Here is a 19,409-nt window from a genome sequence, read left to right as displayed (position 1 = left end):
AAGGTTGCTGGCTAAATTATTTCCGCGACTCAACCGCAGCCATTTTTCCGGGTCGCGTAATTGCTCGCGAAGCAACGTTTCTTTCGCTCAGATCGTTCAGCCAGCCTACACGTGTCGCGATTTTTTGCCTGGCAAATCGGTCTTCGTGGAAAGTCGCGACAAGTTGAGAGACTACGCGTGATTTCAGGGCGAATTCTAGGTCGCCCTTTCCGACACGAGACGTCTTCCGCGAGATCTTGTTCGGTCATTGGAAACAAATTTTTTCAATTATTTTCTTACATTACATTTTCTACAAAAAACTATATATATATATATAATTGTCAGCCCTTTAACGTCAGACCTACTCAAAAACTGGAGGAAGAAATTAATTCTTTAACTGAAACATTGAACTGACCAAACACAAATTTTAAGTCATTTTAAGTTTAAAATTGTCTAAAATCGATGTTTTGGTCTCGTAAAAAATTGTACGGTTTTGGTGTGGCGGTCAACGTGTTAAAGTAAGAGCAGAGTGGCTAAATAGGAGGCTCGTTGGGCAGAAAGTTGGAAATCGAGCGAAACTGTCCCGTGAAAGGATCGAATGGATCGAACGTTTACGCGTGCAAGTCTCGAGGGGGGCCGACGACGATCGTTGGATAAAATTTTGCTGCTAATAATCCTCCTCCTTTCACGAAGAATCGTTTAACCTAGATTCCGCCAGCAACGGCACTTTACGAAAGCAATCGACGCGTCTTAAAATTCTCATCACGTTTCGGATCATGCTCAGTCGCTGGTAAAAAACTAGACTGAGTAATTTAACAGCCCGCCGCGATGGCTCGTCCCTCGATCTCTTTCGATCCTCGTTGATCTTGCCCGTCGAACGTTTAACGTTTATTGTTTCGCCGGACCCTTTGTGTTGTCTAATTACTTTGTCTTTCGTTTCATTGGAGCAATTGAACGAGATTTTGTTTTATACGCTTTGGAAAATGAACAGACGGTGCCATTGATCGTTTAATTTCGATACTAATTGTTTCGCGAAAAGATAATTTCATTTTACTTTCGATATTAATATCATTGTTGAAGCCATCACTGTTCGTCGAAATTTTTAATGAAGAGAGAACTGCGGAGCCAATTTTAATAATATTCCAACTTTTTCAACCTTTTTAAAACAGAATAACTCATTCCAGAACATGACATAAAATCTCCTGATGCAATACAATTCATATGAATTCCCAATTAAAAATTGTTCTCGGCCACTAATTAATTCGAGCCCAAAACTATTCAGGATACGTAAGTGTGACGTACGCGTCTAAATATTTTTGTGACTCAGGGAAATTCTTGTCCCACCTAATCTCGATGGCCATGACTTAATGATGATGCATTGGACCAGTGTTTCCCAACTTTGCTGTACAACTCACTTGACCTTTAGTTCAACGTGTCACTGGTTGCCATTTACCCAGTTCAAAAATTACAATTTACTAAAAACCTCTTCGACGATAGTTTTTAATCCCGGCGAAAGAATTAAAACCTGACTGAATAGGTGCTTGTTACAAGGCCGATCAATCTTCTTTATCATATACGCGAACATAAACATTACTCATCGCGGAGTAAAATTGCAGGGACATTAAAATTTGAAAAAAAAAGAAATGAAAAAATAGAGGAAGTATGGTACCTGTCACCGACGAAATGGCCACGTAATTGTGACTGACGATCGAGAACGTTCGGGAGAGAGATCGAAATTGAGCACGGTAGAAAATGAAGAGCGAGAATGAGAGAAAGAGCCGGAGAAAACGAAAGGATGCAATTTACAGTGCACGCGGTCGACCGCGGCCATTAAACGCCTGGCGCCAGGGCGACATTTTGCCTAATTCTGTTCTCCATGGTCGTGAAAATAGACGAATCGTCGCGGGGTAGTATGCAAAATCCACAAATTCCGGGAGAATCAGTGACCACTGAACGGGGATATATTTTCCGTGAGAAGTTTATAAATCACATTCATAATTATTATCGTTAATTAAAATAGTATCTAAGCTACGTGTCGAAAGGTATGTTGATGCATTCGTCTCTGTTAATTAATAGGTAGAAGCGGGTAAAACACGTATGGTCGGTTCTGATTCTCGAAATAGCAACTTGATGCTGCCTTGAGAAGTTATTTAGAAAGTTCTCTTCATAAAATTTAATTAATAGGGGACTGTGGATCTCCATTATTTATTCCAGCCATCTCTCGTGGTTTCTTCTATGCGTATACGGGGAAGACGGAGAGATTATTATTATTTTATTACCAGCTCTCTCACGATTGGTATCTGTTGCGCTAACCGTACGAATCTAGGGATCGATTGACCTAGGTCGGACGCGAGGATTTGACCCTGGGTCGCGAAAGGGAGGAAGAATGTGGGAACCCGGTCCCCCTAATCTCGTTTAAGGTCACGGTCGTGATTTTACGGGGCTCGAGACACCGTTCCCGGAGTCGACAAACCCAGTACTCACGACATCGACGACCATGAAAGGGAGCCTTTTATTCCGGAATCCGTTCGACTGGAAAATTCCTGTATTCACGATCCATAGTGCTCATAACATACTTCGTTTCGATACGAGGCTACATTCTTCGAACGAGGAAAAACGTGTCGTAAACTCTTGGAATCTCCATTGTCCAGATAATCGAAAGAAAAACAGAAAATTCATGGAACAATAATGCACATTATCAATTCCATTTATTATTTTAGCTTGTACAAATTTTCTTGCCAAGTTCCAACCATTTTTGGCTGATAAAATACTAAGTAACACCGAAACCCAAAGCGATGGTCCGGTCATCTTAATCGAAACGACTCGAATGTTGTGCAAAGCCTCGGATAATGGTGGACAGTGGAGGATTTCGTGTCGGATTTTAGGAACGTTGCTTCCATCAACGATCCAACGCGGATAAAAGCAGCTCGATTTATGTTCTGCCTTTCTTCTTCCCGTATCTGCTCTTTCCACATTTTTCCCCGTTTTTTCGTATAAACCTTTCGCGTAAAACGGTCGCGCGTTTGGCTATCTTCTTAACTCGTAGTTAAACATCAAGTTTGCACCACCTCGTACGATCCTACCACTAAATTACTGTATTTGATAGTCGTATTTCTATAAACTACCGACGTATCAATTTATTTTCGTTCCACGTGTTCGTGGTAGCTTTTCTTTCCGTTCCCAATGGCTTTAATTAAATTTATCGCTTACGTCTGGCCATTTTGTCCGTTTATTTCCCTCGATATTTACTTTCTGTTCAACCATACTGCATACCATTTGTTGTATTCCATCGATGAAAGCTTCCAGTTTTTTCCCTTGATAAATCGCGAGCTAGGATCCAGCATGAATTTAGCGGTATTCGGTAGGATATGATAAATAGAGCCATTTGAGCCTATCAACGACGCTTGGAACGATGCATCGATGTCGGGGGGAAGACGTGTGTGCCGCAATGCTGTGTGCATGTTCAGGATTTATCGTTGTTTTTTGTCGAACGAAATGACAAACAATTATATTCTACGAAATAACGTCAAACTCATGCTGGCTCGCAGTTTGCAATCCGCCGGGATTGATAAATTTGTTTTTCCAATTAAAAACAAATTTTATTTAGCCTAACGAAATTGTATTCTCCGTTCCACTGCATTCTCCACGCCATCAAAAATTTTTCAAGCCGCTCGATATCATCATACTTTCGCTATAAAATAAAATTGCTCCTTCCCCCGTATTATTTGTTTTTCATCGAATATTTTTTAAACCGAAGGTCGGAGCAACGCGTAACATCAAAGGCCAATTTCTTTCTCGAAGTTTACCCGCTACGTCGAAGTTTTCAGAACCCCACGAGTCTTTTAATAGCGGGGCGAAATAATTTATGTATAAACGCGACCGATTCCCGTCGACAATCTTCAGGATAGCTATCGCCAAAGTATTTCGCTTTTGAACTTCGCTAGTAATCCTATTAAAGTCTTCAAACTGGCACGGAACTCGAGTTTTCGGGTCTATTTCAAGCCTCTGTCTGGCAGACGCCTTTCACAGTTCGTCGCGCGATACGCAATTAAATTATTTTCGCGACTCGCGACAGCATCGAAAAATCACGTAACCGGCTGTTGCGATCCAATGGCACCGATTTAACATTTTATGCTATGAAAACCAACGATTTGGTGGGTTCAAATATTCAAAGCTATAACTTCAATTCGAAGGAATGAAAAAACCCTCGACATTGGCAGCGGTATGGGCTCAACTATTTTTGCACGATTAAACAATCGTTATTTTAAGATTCTCGGTGATATATTATAGAAAATATACACTGCTTGTATTTTTAAAAATTTATCTATATAACTAAATGTTGAGATTTGAAATATTTAAAAAATCGTATCGAGTCTTTACGTTGGTCGTTTAATTTTTTATTGAAAAGAACAACCCCTACTGATTGCACAATCTTGAACACATCGAGTTCGAAAGAGAGATCACGTGTTTCGGTGTAACTGGTGGCACGTGCGCGAGGAACAAGGTCAAGAGCCATCCGTAATTAACAAAGGATCCGCCGGAAGTGGCCGACCGGTCACGTGTCGCTCTGTATGTGTTCCGGTGTGCAGGACTACGTGGCTTTCTCGTCGCCCTTAATCGATACGAACCGCAAGGCGAGTGCAATTCCGTGTTTGACGTGGAAAAGAGAAAGGAACGCGGCCGAGGAATCGGAAGTCGGAAGAGTAATGTCTCAGGACTGTTCGACGGAGGCTCAAGGACGTCGCGACGCCCGTAGTAATGGGATTCGAGGCGTCTCGAGAACCTCAGACCTTTCGTACGACTCCGTGTTTCTATTCGTGGGTGGACAGAAACTGTTCCGATATAATTCTCGTAACGTTATAGTATAGTTGGGTTATGGTATTTGGAAAATGTCTATGAGAACGAAAGCGGAGGAGAGCGAGTGTAATCGAGTTAAATTTAATGTCAAGTATCTCGGTAGTCTCACTCGAGGACGATCGAATTTCACATACCTGTCCTTCGGACTGTTACGGCCAAGCCCTGATCGAGTGACACGAAGGACACTATAGCAATACCAAGTACTCGTTACCGTGACTTGGAGGGCGATTTTTATGTGCAACAATTTTTGTTCCGTTCGAACGAGTGGCTTCCATGGATGTGATTCTGCATTGGAAAATAAAAAGGATGGTTTTTATGTCATTATAGTGGTTTGATTCTTTAAATTGCAGGCAGGATTCACGAAGTGACACTGATCTTCACAAATTTTATTTTTCAAAGATCCAAACATTAGGAACAGTTGAACAAAAATTAAGAAATTAGTTTTCCCTCTCAAATTGCAGGCAGGACTTCTGAATGCCCATCAATTTTTACTCTAATATTTTAAAGAGACTTTTCCAATGACCCAGCCATTAGGAGAAGCTGAACCAAAAATTAAGAAATAATTTCCCCATAAATTGCATGCAGGACGAGGTCGTCCTTTGGAAAGAGCAGGGTCGAACGTGGCGCTCCTTGCTCGCGACGACCATGACTCCTGCCCGTCGCGTTAGTCCATCCTTTTTGGGTCAAGTCCAGCTTGATTAAAGTTCGTCAACTCCGCGACGCTATCGGTCCCTGCCGCGTTTTAATTAAAGGGAACACAGAAACCGGCCGGTTTAACGCGGTCCCGGCGGACCGTGTTTGCAAAACAGCCCGTTTCATTTGCTTAATGAAATGACAAGTTTGTTTGTCGGTAATTTTCATTTGCAGGCTGAAAGCCACGCGGACCTTCCAGCCGGGCTCTTTCGTTGGTCGTTTTAATTTCGAGCCGATGAAAAGCATGGCAAACGGACGCCCCGGCTCCAGGTGCCTCTGATTCCGCGAATTTTCTGGTCGAATTAAAAGAGCCGGCTGAACGCGCGGCAGATTGAGAAATTCGAGGGAACAGAGGGAGCTCCGTTGAATTTCGCTGCGGGGAATCCGCGCGAGATAGACGTTTACCAGGCGAATTGTAAGAGCTCTCCGACGCCGGATTCCGGTATCAGGGAACTTTTGTTTCGAAATTTTTAGATGTTTTCTCCGAAATCGTTTGCAACCGTCTTCCCTCGATTTTTATCTGCCTCGAAAATTTTATTTCTCAGACAGACATCAGAAATACTCCGTGCAATACACGTTAGATTTCCAAGTCACAGGGAAAGCTTCCTTTTTTTTAAATTAAATATTATAAGATTCGGAAGGCGATTGTGAGAAGTAAAAGTTGCACGAAACGAAATCTCCCGTATCAATATTGTGTATCTCAGCTTAGAAAAGAACTGTTTGACCCAGTTTCCGTAATAACCCAATAGAAGCTAAACCAGCATTCGGTGAAAAAATTCTTAATATGGATATCTTAGATGATATCGGAATTCGCTGATATTTCTGCTCGAGAGGATATTTAAAACGATCCGAGGGATGGAAGCAATTTTAACAGCTTGCTTTATTTTCTTGTTCGAGAAACAAGATATCCGTTTCTTTTAGAAGCTATTTCCACGAGGAACGAAGTTTCTTCCTCCATCAGCGTGTTCCGCGTCGATCTACGATTCCCTGGCGGAGAGAGATCAGGAACGTGATCACGTGGAATGTTCCGTGACCTTTATCACCGTGGACGTTCGAGTCTTTACCTGATATTACGTGCTTTCCTAGCTGACATTCTGATCTCGTCCGTCGTCGTTCCGATCGACATTAAACGCCGTTTCTCCGTCGTCACTCGATAACGCGTCGACATTTTATGCGTTTTTACGTGCCGTGATGCATTGCCTGGCAGAAAGGTTCCGTGGGGATGGGCCAAGCAAAAAGTACACAAAGTTGTAAAAATGCCTGGAAGCAAACAGGGAGGAACGGGATCGCGGAAAAGCGCGGCGAACTCGTAGTTTATTTTAGAATTAATGCATTCATGGACGCATTATACGCGGAACAATTAACGGGCTGAATACTGTATGAATTCGCGATTACACAGGATATTTACCAGTGGCAAACTGTTTCTTTGGCAAACGAGGCATTAAATGCGAAATTGAAGCGAAACGATGAATAAAGAATTTAGGTTAATTGATATACTCGATTACCACTGTAGTTCCAATTCGTTCGGTTCTGTCAATACACTTTTAATCGCAAGCACACGTGGGTGTGTAAACAAACACACATGGGACATTGATAGAACGGAGAAAGTGTAGAAGCGGGGAGATTAAAATTAAATTTAAGAATTTTGATGATTCGTCGCGAGAAGTTTGCGTTTCCAGAAATCGCGATGAGAATATTTCGCGCGCAAAGGGGTGGTTCCGGGATGGCGTGGGCGGGCAGTGTGGTTGAAATACGCGGACAGAGGCTAGTGTGAGACCACCGTGGCCGTGTGTAAGTAGGTCAATCGAAGAAGCGATACGTTCGAGCGAAATTTCCATTCTCGCAAGGCTGGCTTCGATTACGCTCGCCGCTGCAATTAGCTGCGATCCACGCCTGTACAAATCCGATACACGTTCGGGCCGAAGTTCGCCATTAAAGCGGAAGGATACATGCTTTCACGAGGTTCTGTTTCGTCGGAATATCGACAGCGTGTTCCTATCCGATCAGATCGAGGCGTTGAAACCCATATCGGGGACGAATCGAAGACCGATTGCAAATGAGTCTCGACGCTGAGATTGCTCCAACCTTTTCTAATATCAATTACACCATTCTCTGATCAATCTCTCGATATTCTTAACCCTTTCTCTCTACAAAATATCTCGGTGTTAATAATTGCGTGATGAAAAAAGAGTATTTTCCATGTTTATCGTGGAATCGTTTTCATCGAATTCGAAACAGACCCTTTTCGACGGTACGCCACCCATCAATGGTGACACTTGTTGCCCTCCGTCATCGCGTCGTCAAGCATTTCGAGCGATAAAACTGAAACGGGGAAAACGAAATCGACAGCGAAAGAGTTGCTGACAATTTCCAAACGCCACGTTTCTCGGTTGTTTCGTAACAGCGACGAGTCGAAGAAGGGTTCGGAGAATTCATTATTAATTTCGTTCAGTTCGAGCAACTTGGTGGATCGCGACATTAATTTACGAAAATAATACATAATGGAGAGTGCTCGATAACGGACTCGCATAGGCATGTTCGAAGGCACGTAATTTAGCTGCTTGTTACAACCAGACAATCGATCTAGCTGGCCCTGGGCTATGGATCTCGAATATCGTGTTTGTTCGATAATCACGTTACAAATGGTACTCGCTGTACTGAAAAGCTGGTTTAACAGTTTCGCTTCTGGGCTGTCATACATCCGGTAGTCTGATCACGAATCGAATATAATAATTGCATTGATATCGCGAATCGATAGCTCTGGAGAATCCAAACAATAATAAATCACTTTCCAAGTATCAAACGCGTGGTCTCGTTTGTCTCCTGTAAATTAATATTAGAATTTGTTAAGAAAAACTTCAGGAACAAATAATTATATAATTTTACTTTTATAACCAACAGCTGGTTTCATCGTTGACAGTACTTTTTCTAAACCGAGTTCTGCGACATTTCCAGAAAACGGAGTCGATCGTTTCGCTTTCTGAGAAGCTCGTGTTGTTCGTCAGTGGGTCAATATTCTCGGAATGCTGAGTCGCAGGCTCAGCATTCCCGGGTTATGCAACATATTGCGGCTCTCGTTGCAAAACTCGAGCCGCTGCGTAACAATGGAGACGACTCCGGGGGAAAAGTGTTAACGCAGACGTTGGTTATCACTTTCTAAAACGAAGATGTCGAGAAATTCCGCGAAACGAACTGAATTCAGAAACGATTGATCGCCCTGGCAATTCCTTATTTGAATATTGAATAATAATAGCAGATATTCTGCCAACTTTCACACGCGTAACTCCGTTTCCGTGGATACTAGTCGCAGGGGGATGAATTATAAAGCAGGGCGAAATTCCTTATCTAGACAAAAATATCCAACGTTGAAATAAAATATAAAAATCTTTACATTATTCGTTAAATTGCAAATGTGATTGTTTAGTTTGAAACGAATTAGTATGTGTGGATGATCTGTTCAAGTTGATAGTGTTAATGAAATCAGGAAGAAGAGTAGTCAGTTTGGAACTTAGACATCGTTTTCCAGAGTTAGGGGAAAATGTCTGGGTTGGGTAAAAGGCAAACAAATCCATAGTGAAAATGAACTCGAATCGAAAGTGACCAGTTGCTAGCAGCTCCTCTGCCAAGTTTCGGTTCTCTGACCCCGTTTCTGTAATACTGGATACACGTCGAAACAGAAGAGAAATCCTCAATTTCCTTTAAATTATTTTTTAAAAATTGCACATTTCAAAATCGTAATTAATAGAGATCAAACAAATAAATTTCAGCTTAAGATCTTTTCAATAATATTTCAATACTTCAATGGGAAGAAGTAACCGAGGGAATATTTTAATATTAGAGAAAAGTCCACGTAGAAAAGGGGTTAATTTCGAACACCGTCATCAGCATCTAAACGAAGCAGTGAGAATTGCAATAACGGAAGAACAAATAGACGATGGAAACGAGCCCCAATCGAAAGTAACGGTCGCTGGCAGCTTCTTTGCCAAGTTTCAGCTGTTCGACCCAATTTCCATGGCGATAGATACACGTGGAAAAAAAGGGGTGAATTCAAATGGTAGTCTAAAGAACCTGTACTAAAAACTCACCTAAAATTTCAAGCAGATTCTTCCGTAAATTTCAACTATTTATCGTATCAACCCCTTGTTGTATAATGTACATATTTGCAACCCCAAATTCTGTTTCTATATTAATAGATAAACACAGAAGTTAATTTAAAATTACGTTTCAACGAAAGATAGCTGGGGACCAAAGAAACTCGCGATGAAAACGAAACCAAATGTAAAATGACCGGTCGCTGGGCCGCTCCTTTGCCAAGTTTCGGCTGTTCGACCCCGTTTCTCGGTGAATATACGTTATAGCGAAGAGGGATGAATTCAAAAGATGGCACGGGCACGTGATAACCTAGAAAAACGCGCGATAAAAGCTGCGCTGGAATCTAAAGCGAACGATCCTCCGCTTTTCGTCCAATTTCTACGTTAACGATCTTTCGCTAAATTTCTCCCCTGTAGTTCATATTTATAGCAAATCCAGAATTAAAGACATTTGCAATATCGATAAACCAGTACACCAATGATTCTGAAAAAAATTCCTATCTTAAAATCTTGTAAACAATTGCATCTCATACAATTCAATACATCTCGTTTCTATCTCTCGCAGGAGTTTAGTAGCCTAGAGTAAATTTACCCAGCAAGAAGAATTGTTCCGACGTTCAACGCACCCCCCAAAGTTTCTCGATCCTCCTATCCAGCTTCGTCTTAATCATAGACCGCAAACAAACGACGCAAACGAGGGAAAGTGGCCGTTCGTTGATAGCTCGTTGGGCAAGTTTCGGGTGTTCGCCCCCGTTTTCGTGGCGATGGATACACGTCGAAGGAGAAGGGTGAATCCAGAAGGTGGTTGGCGGTCCTGGTAGGGGTTGGGGAAGGTGGTGGAAGCGCGAGAGAGACTCAGCTTATTTCTATCGATCTGTGATAGCTCGCGGGAGGCCAACTCGGCGGCGCGAGGCGGCGCGGCGCATGGCGACACGGTGGCCACCTATGCGGCCTTTAATCCGTCGCGACGCCCCCGACGTCGGGACGCGTTCGAGACGTAGTCACCTTTCGCGTACCTCGCGGGATCTTACAGCGAGCCTGACCGATCTTGCAGATTTTTCTCCTCTCTCCTCTTCCATCGATCCTCTCTGTCGCGTCGTTTCCTTCCGTTCGAGTCGGAATTCAAATCCGAATCCGGGGGGGGCTCCTCGGGGGCCACTGTGCGTTGTTACGTCACTGCTGGTGAACAGGTGCGACGCGAGCACGCATCGACGCGTGGCGTGCGTCGCGTTGCGCGCAGAATTTTGAAAACCACGTACCGTGGCGACCATCGATCGTCGATCGACCCGGATCAGTGACCAGTGACATTGTTTCGGATAGTGATCTGAGGTGAGTGAGTTGGCCAATTTTCTGCCCTTTCCAAGTGCAAACGCTCGTGCAACTCAATGGGACCAGGTGCTGATCGTTGCATTTGACGATCTTCTAGTTGGGCGCGATCGATCGAGTTCGAGGTAAAATCGTAGCCAGTCCGCACTGTCAAGTTGAAAGTTGTGCGATTCCCTTGACCCACTAACGTTCTCTGGGCCGAGTCCAGCCGCGCCGCGAGTGATTAATGGAAATTGGCCGGCCCGCGTGATTAACGGGCTATTCCACTCGACGAAAAAAAATTGTCACGACTCCCGTGGACGGGATCGCGAGAGAAAGCGGGGCCTTAAAGCGTGCATCGGGGATTTATTGCGGTGTACGTCGAGAGATCGATTCCCTGTGTCGACCGAATTCGTCGTAACTGGCTTCGAGATCGTCGCCGGAGAGATCTTCCACCGGTAGATGGGAGAAAATTTCGTTTCTTATTTCACGGGTAATCGAGCCCTCTTGACCCAGTGACATTTTCCTCCGAAACGTATTACGTCACTGCGGAACAGTAACGAACAGGTGCGTGAAACGTGCACGCATCGGCGCCTCGGGTTCCGAGGGCACTGCGCAGGTGAAATTGAATCAGCTGGAACTCGCGCGCCAAGCCAGATTAAAAATATCTCAAGAATTTTTTAGAGTTTCTCGTGGATCTTGGAAAGGGTTAGTGCATACAGTAGTACCTCGATTGTTGCACGAGAGATTCGTTCGTTGTATGACATCGAGTAGTTCACGTTTGAGACTCGAAACTTTTTGGCTAATATAGGTAGCTCTTTTCAAGATTCACCTTTTGAAATTACAATCAATTCACAATGATAAATAATGAAACTTGCAACACTTTATCGTGCAAGTAGTCTTCCTGAAAAAATAAATTCTTCCACTTCGTAAAACAAATTATACACGATGCAAAGAATGTAAGAATGTAGCAAGGTTTAGAATAATTAATATAATATAAAATATATGTATCGAGAGATTCCAGCCAGTGTGAGAATGATACAAGGTTTAGATAGCGCCAGTAAATGTTGAGCATATCGGCACCTTTGGCGGTTCCTTCGACCAGCGTTCGAACATGCTTTTTCAGCACTTCGTCGATGCAAGTCTTTTCATACCATTGAGGCCAGAACCACATCCATTGTGGCGACTACCTTTTTCAGAGACAGCCGGTATATTACTGAAAGCGTACTCTAAAAGTGGGAAGTGCTCTTAACCCTTTCGAGACGGAAGATTCCGCCGCGCAGCTCCACTCGTAACCCATGTACCGGGTACACTCTGTTCAAACGATCCTGTCTGTACTCCCCGCGTAGGAGGGGGGCCTTCCAATTGGAATTCGTAGAAACGTGCTTTGCGCCTTATGTACACCCGTGGCGGTATGAATAGAATCGTTTGATGCAACTGCACTCCCGCACTTGCGTTTCCTCGAATAAATAGATCTTAACAATTCGCGAGGGACGTTCGCGGAACTCAACAATAGAGGAAACTTCAAATCCTATAAAAATAACTTCAGCCACATTTTCTCCCGGTTGCAGTTCCTCGAAACAAATACATCTGTTTCTCGCTAAATATCTTTCGAACAATCAGAGATATCGAACAAGATTTTCTATAATTATTTAGTCTTGGAACGTTGAGTTGTTCCGACGTTCCAATGCCTGGGATGGAAAAGAAAAGCGTCCCTCCGCATGGATAGTCCACTTATTTTATCTTTTGATACCTCGTCGACTCGTTGGCCGTTCTTTTCGCACCTCCGGCGAGGTTCTCGTCAGGCTGCATTCCACGGGGACCGCGAGACGACGCGGTCATTTTGCTTCCAGGTACGACCTTTCGGATAGTTGAAACGTTCGCCACTTAAAGCGGACGTTCCCCCAAGATAGCCAGCCGTGGAACTCGGGGTCTAACCAAATGAAGCCATTCATGAATTCGCCAGCGAGGTCCACCGGTCTCACGGGCAGTCAATTAACCGTGAAATCGTGTCTCCCGTTACCGTCGTTATAAATATTTCATGATCCTGATCGGTCGTTGGCTCCGCGACCGTGACTGCTATCGTCGGATTTATGGTGACTTCGTACGAAATCGCGCTAACAGGTTGCACTCGAATCGCGGAGGACGAACCAGACCCGATAAATCGATCGAACGCTGTATATTTAACCCCTCGATGACCCTGTAGAATCCTCACGTTACGGTGCCTGTGTGTCTGTGTCGTCGACAGAGAAATTCTTGTCTATTTAGAAATTTTAAATAAAATTCTACGAATCAATAAAATCATTCTAGTCTAGCTTAGAAACCTTTAGATTGCTTAATACGTAGTTTTGTTGTTGATTTCGAATTTTATCGAAGAAACACTGCAACATTTTATGATGCAAAGTATCGACATTTCGTGCTTCTCGGTAGTACTGGCTAAATATAGTCGCACTATTCAGTAGCAAGTGACACCGAGGCTCACAGGCTGCTTCTTTTTCATTCTATTTTTTTAATTGATCGCTGCCCGTCGATATGGAACTTCGTGTACACTGATTGAACTACTTATTTTAAGTGGGGCTCTTAGAAACGCGACTGGGATGCCTCTAAAAGTGTTACAGATTCTTAAATGCTATGCGAGCCTTTCTTTTATTGGAAATTAAGTTATTGCGATCATACGAGATTCGTAGAAAGAGAGATTTAATTTGTTCGCGAGCTAAGGGTGAAACTCGATCAATGAGAGTGCGTTGAAGCACGATGGATTTTCGAGGAAGAAGTTCTAAACCGACCTAAAACGATCAACGAGCGGCCGCAAGCTTCTAAATTTACCGTAAATTCACCAACCCTGGAAACAGACCACCGACCCTCGGTTTATCAGCCGTGTGCATTGCGACGTGACCTTAATGGAGCCCTGGAAACGCAGCTGCACCGGCCGACCACTAATTTGAGGTCTTTGTTAACGCAAGCGAGAAGCCCGTGCGTTGAGAGTGGCTCCTCTGAAACGGAATGAAAATCGACCTTTCAGGGCTGGGAATTCTCCCCGAGGCAGAAGAGTGGTTGGCGGGAACGGGGTGAATCTAGGTTTCGATGGTTCAGCCGGTCGTGGATGCGGTCGAGCGACGCTCATGAGCGATGAACCGTCCTGAATGGGTTCAGAATTTTTGCACGAGAATCTTAATTAGACGACCAACTTTTTCCACCCTCTGCGCCGTCGTGCCCCTTGCTCTACCGTTTCGGCAAAAAATCCGCGACTCGTTGAAATTTCACGACGCCTTTTAATTAACGAGGCTGCCGTGTCAATGGTATTTTGTGCATCCGGCGTTTTTTTTCAAAAATTTCGTTATTTCGCGTGTCACCGGGGAATTATAAAGTACTCTCGTATCGCGCGCGTCGATTCGTGGGAACGAAACCACGGGCAGAAGTTTATAAATTCGAAATATTTATTCGTTACGAGCAAATAAAATTTCTCTCCGCTTCCACATACTTTCCGCCCCGTTTTATCAACTCCGAACTAGCAGTTTCTCAACCTCTCGGTAGTTTCGTTGCTCGATTATTGATGTGGTTCACGGACTCTGTGTTTCTTCTCAGCTCATCATCTCTTATTCAACGTATCCTACATTCGTCTTCGTTTTTCCAGCTGGTTTCGTAAATTCGGTTGCATTATTTCTCTGTTCTAACTTCCGGCTGGTTGAATATGCGGCAGAGATGGATTCTTCACTCTCAAAGACTTCGTTAGTTGAAGGAAACACAATTATTTACGAAAAAATGCAGACTGAAAACTACGCAGGTGTTCTGTATCCGAATTTAAGTTCATTATGAATTAAATAAATAATTTATAATGCAGTGTTAATCGTATATCGTTTGTATAATCAATAGGAATAGCTGAAACTTCTTTGGGTATGTAGTGTCAAAGTAAATGTTAAAATAAACATGGAAGATAACATAAATTATAGTAGTAAGTATAGTCATTGGATAGGGGATGAAATGCCCTTTAAAATGAGCGTTTGTGCGAGTCGCTAGCTTTATTAGTTCCGGAGATATGATGATTTTAGTTTCAAGTCGATCGGGTGGCTAGTTTCGAAGATGCATCGCGAGGTGAATGAACTTACTACGGCCTTGTCAAGGTCGTTGACCGCACGTGCTCGTAGTAAATAGTAAACATGACGTCACTCGGTCACTCGGTCAGTGGGTCAACGTGCGACAAGGAGGTCCGAGCGCGTAAGACGAAGACAGAGATAAAAAAATTACCTTTTACATAAATTGCGATATCTCAAAAACGGAAAGTCCGATCGACAAAAACCAAAAACCACTTTAAAGGGGAAGTTTCACCGCTGCTAATGATACCTCGATAATTAATAAAACTCTAATAGTTTAGGAACTGCACGCGTCTAAAGTTTTCTGATTTTTAATACGCGCTAATAGGCGCTGAGCGAGATCGTAGTCGAATTAAAATAATTACCTTTTACATAAATTGTGATATCTCGAAAACGGAAAGTCCGATCGACAAAATTCAAAAGCCATTTTAAAGGGGAAGGTTTGCCGCTTCCAGCAATGCCTCAATAATTAATAAAACACTAGTAGTTTCGGAACTGCGCGCGTCTAAAGTTTTATTATTTTTAATACACGTTTATAGGCTGTTCTAAGACACTGAAAACTGAAGATTCTCAACTATACTTCCTATTTACTCGTCTCAAGCTCGTTCGAAATATTCCTACCTCCCCCGGCGGAGAAGACTAGAATCAGGCGCTAAATTTGAACAACATCAATTGCATAAGATCCTAATGGACCGTTCCAATCGGAGACAGGAAATCCCATCGAATGGCGTAATTCGTAATCGTTCCGAAACGGCTTGAGCCGTATCGGTTACACGGTTCTGACGTCGGTCGGAGTGGCACTGGAGCGCCCAAGAGGCCGCAAGGCGGTATTCATTCCCGCGTAAACTCGTGCCCGAAAGCAGTCGCTCGTCGGATCCGCGGAGTCGTTGGATTATGCGGCTCGTTGCGGCTAGAGATACTCGGGGTTCGCGTAGGCAATCTCGAGTGGTCGAATTTGAATGGGGACCTTAATTAACGCGGTAATCCTTGCTCGCGCCCATCGTGACGGCGCCTGGATGCGTTCCGTCGTGCACGAGGATGCGGAAATACGTCGAGTAATATTTGCGGAAATCTCCTGCTGCCTCGGAGGAACCTCGATGGCGCAATTTCGAGTCGCCTGCCGTCGCGCGTTACCGGATGATTGACGTAGCCTGGGAACGCGTCGACGTACCTCGTCAAAATCGCTGCGGGTAACTCGCGAAATTTAGAGTTTAATCGACTCTGTAGGGCACCCGACTCTGTTAATTGCTGGATCCGAAAGTGTTTCTGCAGCTTCCAGCGGCAACTGGGTCGCGATGTACTTTTCCCTGGAAATTGGTGGGCCACGTCTTTTTATTTTAGATATTTTTCGTCTTAAAGTATTAAAGAATGCAAAGTGACAGAGTTAAACCTATAGATAAAAATTTGAAATATTGCTGGAGGGTTAAAATTTCAGTATTTGGACAAGCTTGGTATTTCCTATGAATATTCTTATATAGCAAAGCATGAATGAATGAATTCAGGGTAGTCTTTAATTCAATGTAAGACAGTATCAGAAGTACAGTTATGAATATAAAGGATACTTCAATTTCATGATTTCATGGGCGACGTGAAAGTGTTAGGGGAAGAAATTCTGCCGTATAGTTTTTAAGCAATGACTGTCTTTATGATGTATAAAGTACGTAATGGAACCTCCCTAATGGTCCGAGATGACATCCTAGTAAAAGCCATGAGGTATAAAATGGAACGTCATATAAGCTTTATATATTTTTGGATGTATCCTTTAACAGTAAATAACAATTCGAAGCGTTTAAAAAAATGAACACTCTCCGGGGCCTCGTATCGAAGATTATTTCTGGTCACGTTTCGTTAACAATGCAACATATGGGAAAATGTTTGCAATAAATGTCGCTTGTTCTCAAAGGAACTGGCTATAAATACAACAATATTACGTAAAAGAAAAAGGCAGGACCCTCGTTCCCAGGAGAGCTATCAGACAGCGGTATCACGTACGATGGCGTGCAACAGTTTCGAGACAGTTGCTAGATAGCTTTCTAGCTCTGCTTTCGAGGAGCAAAGCCAAGATGGATCTCGGATGATATAGAATTAAAGTACCAGAAACATTTATTTTATTTATGAAGGGTATTTCTTTCCCCTGCAACGAGATTAAGAAATAATTCTATAAGTAAGAGAAGGTCTAGAAAACCCCTAAAACACATTAACTCGAATATATTTAATTCCCTGGGGGAGGGATCTATCTATACGATAATAATTTTCTCTAAAAATTATATATATTATTTATCTCATAAATTCTCGAGCGCCAAGGGAAGGTTGATGGATTGATCGGAACAACTATCACTCCAAAATGATTTCTAGATTATACATTCCCCTTTATGTCGCTCAAATTCTTGGCCTTTCTATCGAGTTAGACGCGTAACCAATTTCATTCGTGAAATTACTTGTACCCCGAAAACACGCAATGCCGACGGAACGCGTTCCCCGCGTCAAAGTCGTTAAAATCACGCCCGCCAGTGCGTACAATGGATCGGGCAGGGTAGGAAAACGAGGTACCGTTCACAAATTATTTCGTGTTCACCGTCGACGCGGTGAATTGTATCTCGTGACAGAGTAATGCCCACGGGAACTCGATTCTGCTACTTCGTGATTAACTGCCATACCCGGGCCGAGTTGAGCCCAGGAAGGAATTCCGTGTTACCACGTTCGATGGTACGATACGCTTTTCTCTAGATCGAGTGCACTCGTAACGGGAACGAATGATTAAGCAAACGATCGCTGCACAGGGTAAACCGTGTTCACGACCGCCTTGTCTCTCGATGATACCCGATGACCTCCATAATTCTACTCGTTTTATTGAGCTTAATGTTTCAGCCCCCTATTGTGATATTATTATCCAAAAAACACCGATTTTTCAGTCTTCATTGCCGCGGTTTTATTCTTCCACGGAGGTTTTAAATCCCAATAGTAAACATAGGGGGTTGGAACTGTAAATTACGCAAAATGGTTGATTATATTTTCATACAGCGAATGATGTCTACTTTAGAATTTTTTCAATCTTAAATTGAAAGCATCGTCTTGCGAATTTCGAGCGATTTTTTCGAGGCAATGGTTCGCGAAAGCCTCTGAGGTTTAATCGACGGCGCTTAAGATCGATTAGAAATATTTAATTACGATGCGGGTTCGAAGCGTCGTCCCGATCGGTGCCCTTTAAAGTTATTTTAGCGCTCGCGCGCCTTGTCTTTTCCGGTGCAGTGACTTTAATTAAAGCACCATGAGAAGTGGAGCAATTAATGACCGGCGACATAGTTCAAGAACTCGATACTACGTAAGTCCGTAATGAAAAAACTTTATCCCCCTCGGGTGGGAAGAGGAACAACGAACGGCTGGAATCACTTTACGTCTTTCGTCCGCGATTAAGAGGAATCTTGTTCGTCTAATTGCGATTATCAGTCGCTTGAAAATTAACGGAGCTCATGAAACCTGGGCTTATTTTTACTATTCGATGCGGTTCAAACGTTAAAGAATCCATTCAGGCATCTATATTAAAAATTGGGGAAGTATTTTCTACGTAGAAACTTTGATATGCAAATAAGTTGCAATAACTACATTTCCTTAAAATTTTTAGGAGCGTAAAAGATTGAGAAGTCGATGTGGCTATCGATCTGCTAAAATTGGTCGACCCAGAGTTTGAATAAAAATTAAAATATCGCGCGGTTCGAAGCGGAGGATTTCAAGCCACGCTTCGTGGGAGCGTTTTAATAATCCAGTGGTTTTTCTGGCTTTTCCAGAGAGGTACGCACAGTCGTGCTCAACAAAGGCTCTTCCGGTCTGGGTTTCAACATCGTCGGCGGCGAAGATGGCGAGGGAATTTTCATTTCCTTCATCCTAGCCGGAGGCCCGGCCGACCTCAGCGGTGAACTGCGTCGCGGCGATCAAATACTCAGTGTCAATGGCATTAATCTTCGGACAGCCACTCATGAAGAGGCCGCCGCAGCCCTCAAGGTATTTCAAACTCGTCGTTTTTAATCGCTCCCTCTTTGCTGTCTAAAATCCCCTCGAATCTAAATGGATCGTCCTCAAAATTAACTTTAAGACAGTTAAAACTGTTGTACACGGTTTCGATATCACTGTGCAGGGTACTGGCCAGACAGTGACGATCGTGGTACAGTACAAGCCCGAAGATTACAACAGATTCGAGGCTAAGATCCATGATCTTAAGCAACAGATCTCCCAGCAAAATATAATGACAGGCACCCTCATGAGGACCTCGCAGAAGAAATCACTTTACGTCAGGTAAATCAATTTTTTATTCTATTCTTTTGTATACAGCAGGATGGTCCACAGGTGTTTACCTTGAAATTTTATTTATTCGATCACCCACTTCGTAAGAAAATAA

The 19,409-nt window shown here is 43.2% G+C and overlaps 1 protein-coding gene across 8 annotated transcripts in view; it reads left to right on the top strand.

Moving 5' to 3' along the window:
* Window positions 1-19,409, top strand: part of LOC122395825 (disks large homolog 4) — a 292,810-nt gene that overhangs the window by 261,801 nt on the left and 11,600 nt on the right. For all 8 annotated transcript variants that reach the window (XM_043393710.1, XM_043393714.1, XM_043393711.1 and 5 more), the window contains exons 11-12: window positions 18,802-19,015; window positions 19,149-19,306. In XM_043393710.1, coding sequence (XP_043249645.1) covers window positions 18,802-19,015; window positions 19,149-19,306 — 372 coding nt within the window. The remainder of the gene's footprint in view (window positions 1-18,801; window positions 19,016-19,148; window positions 19,307-19,409) is intronic.

Source organism: Colletes gigas, unplaced genomic scaffold (genome assembly GCF_013123115.1).
Source record: "Colletes gigas isolate AHSC1104 unplaced genomic scaffold, ASM1312311v1 Colletes_gigas_Sc00006, whole genome shotgun sequence".
Lineage (NCBI taxonomy): Eukaryota > Metazoa > Arthropoda > Insecta > Hymenoptera > Colletidae > Colletes > Colletes gigas.
This window is presented reverse-complemented; position numbering and strand designations above follow the sequence as displayed.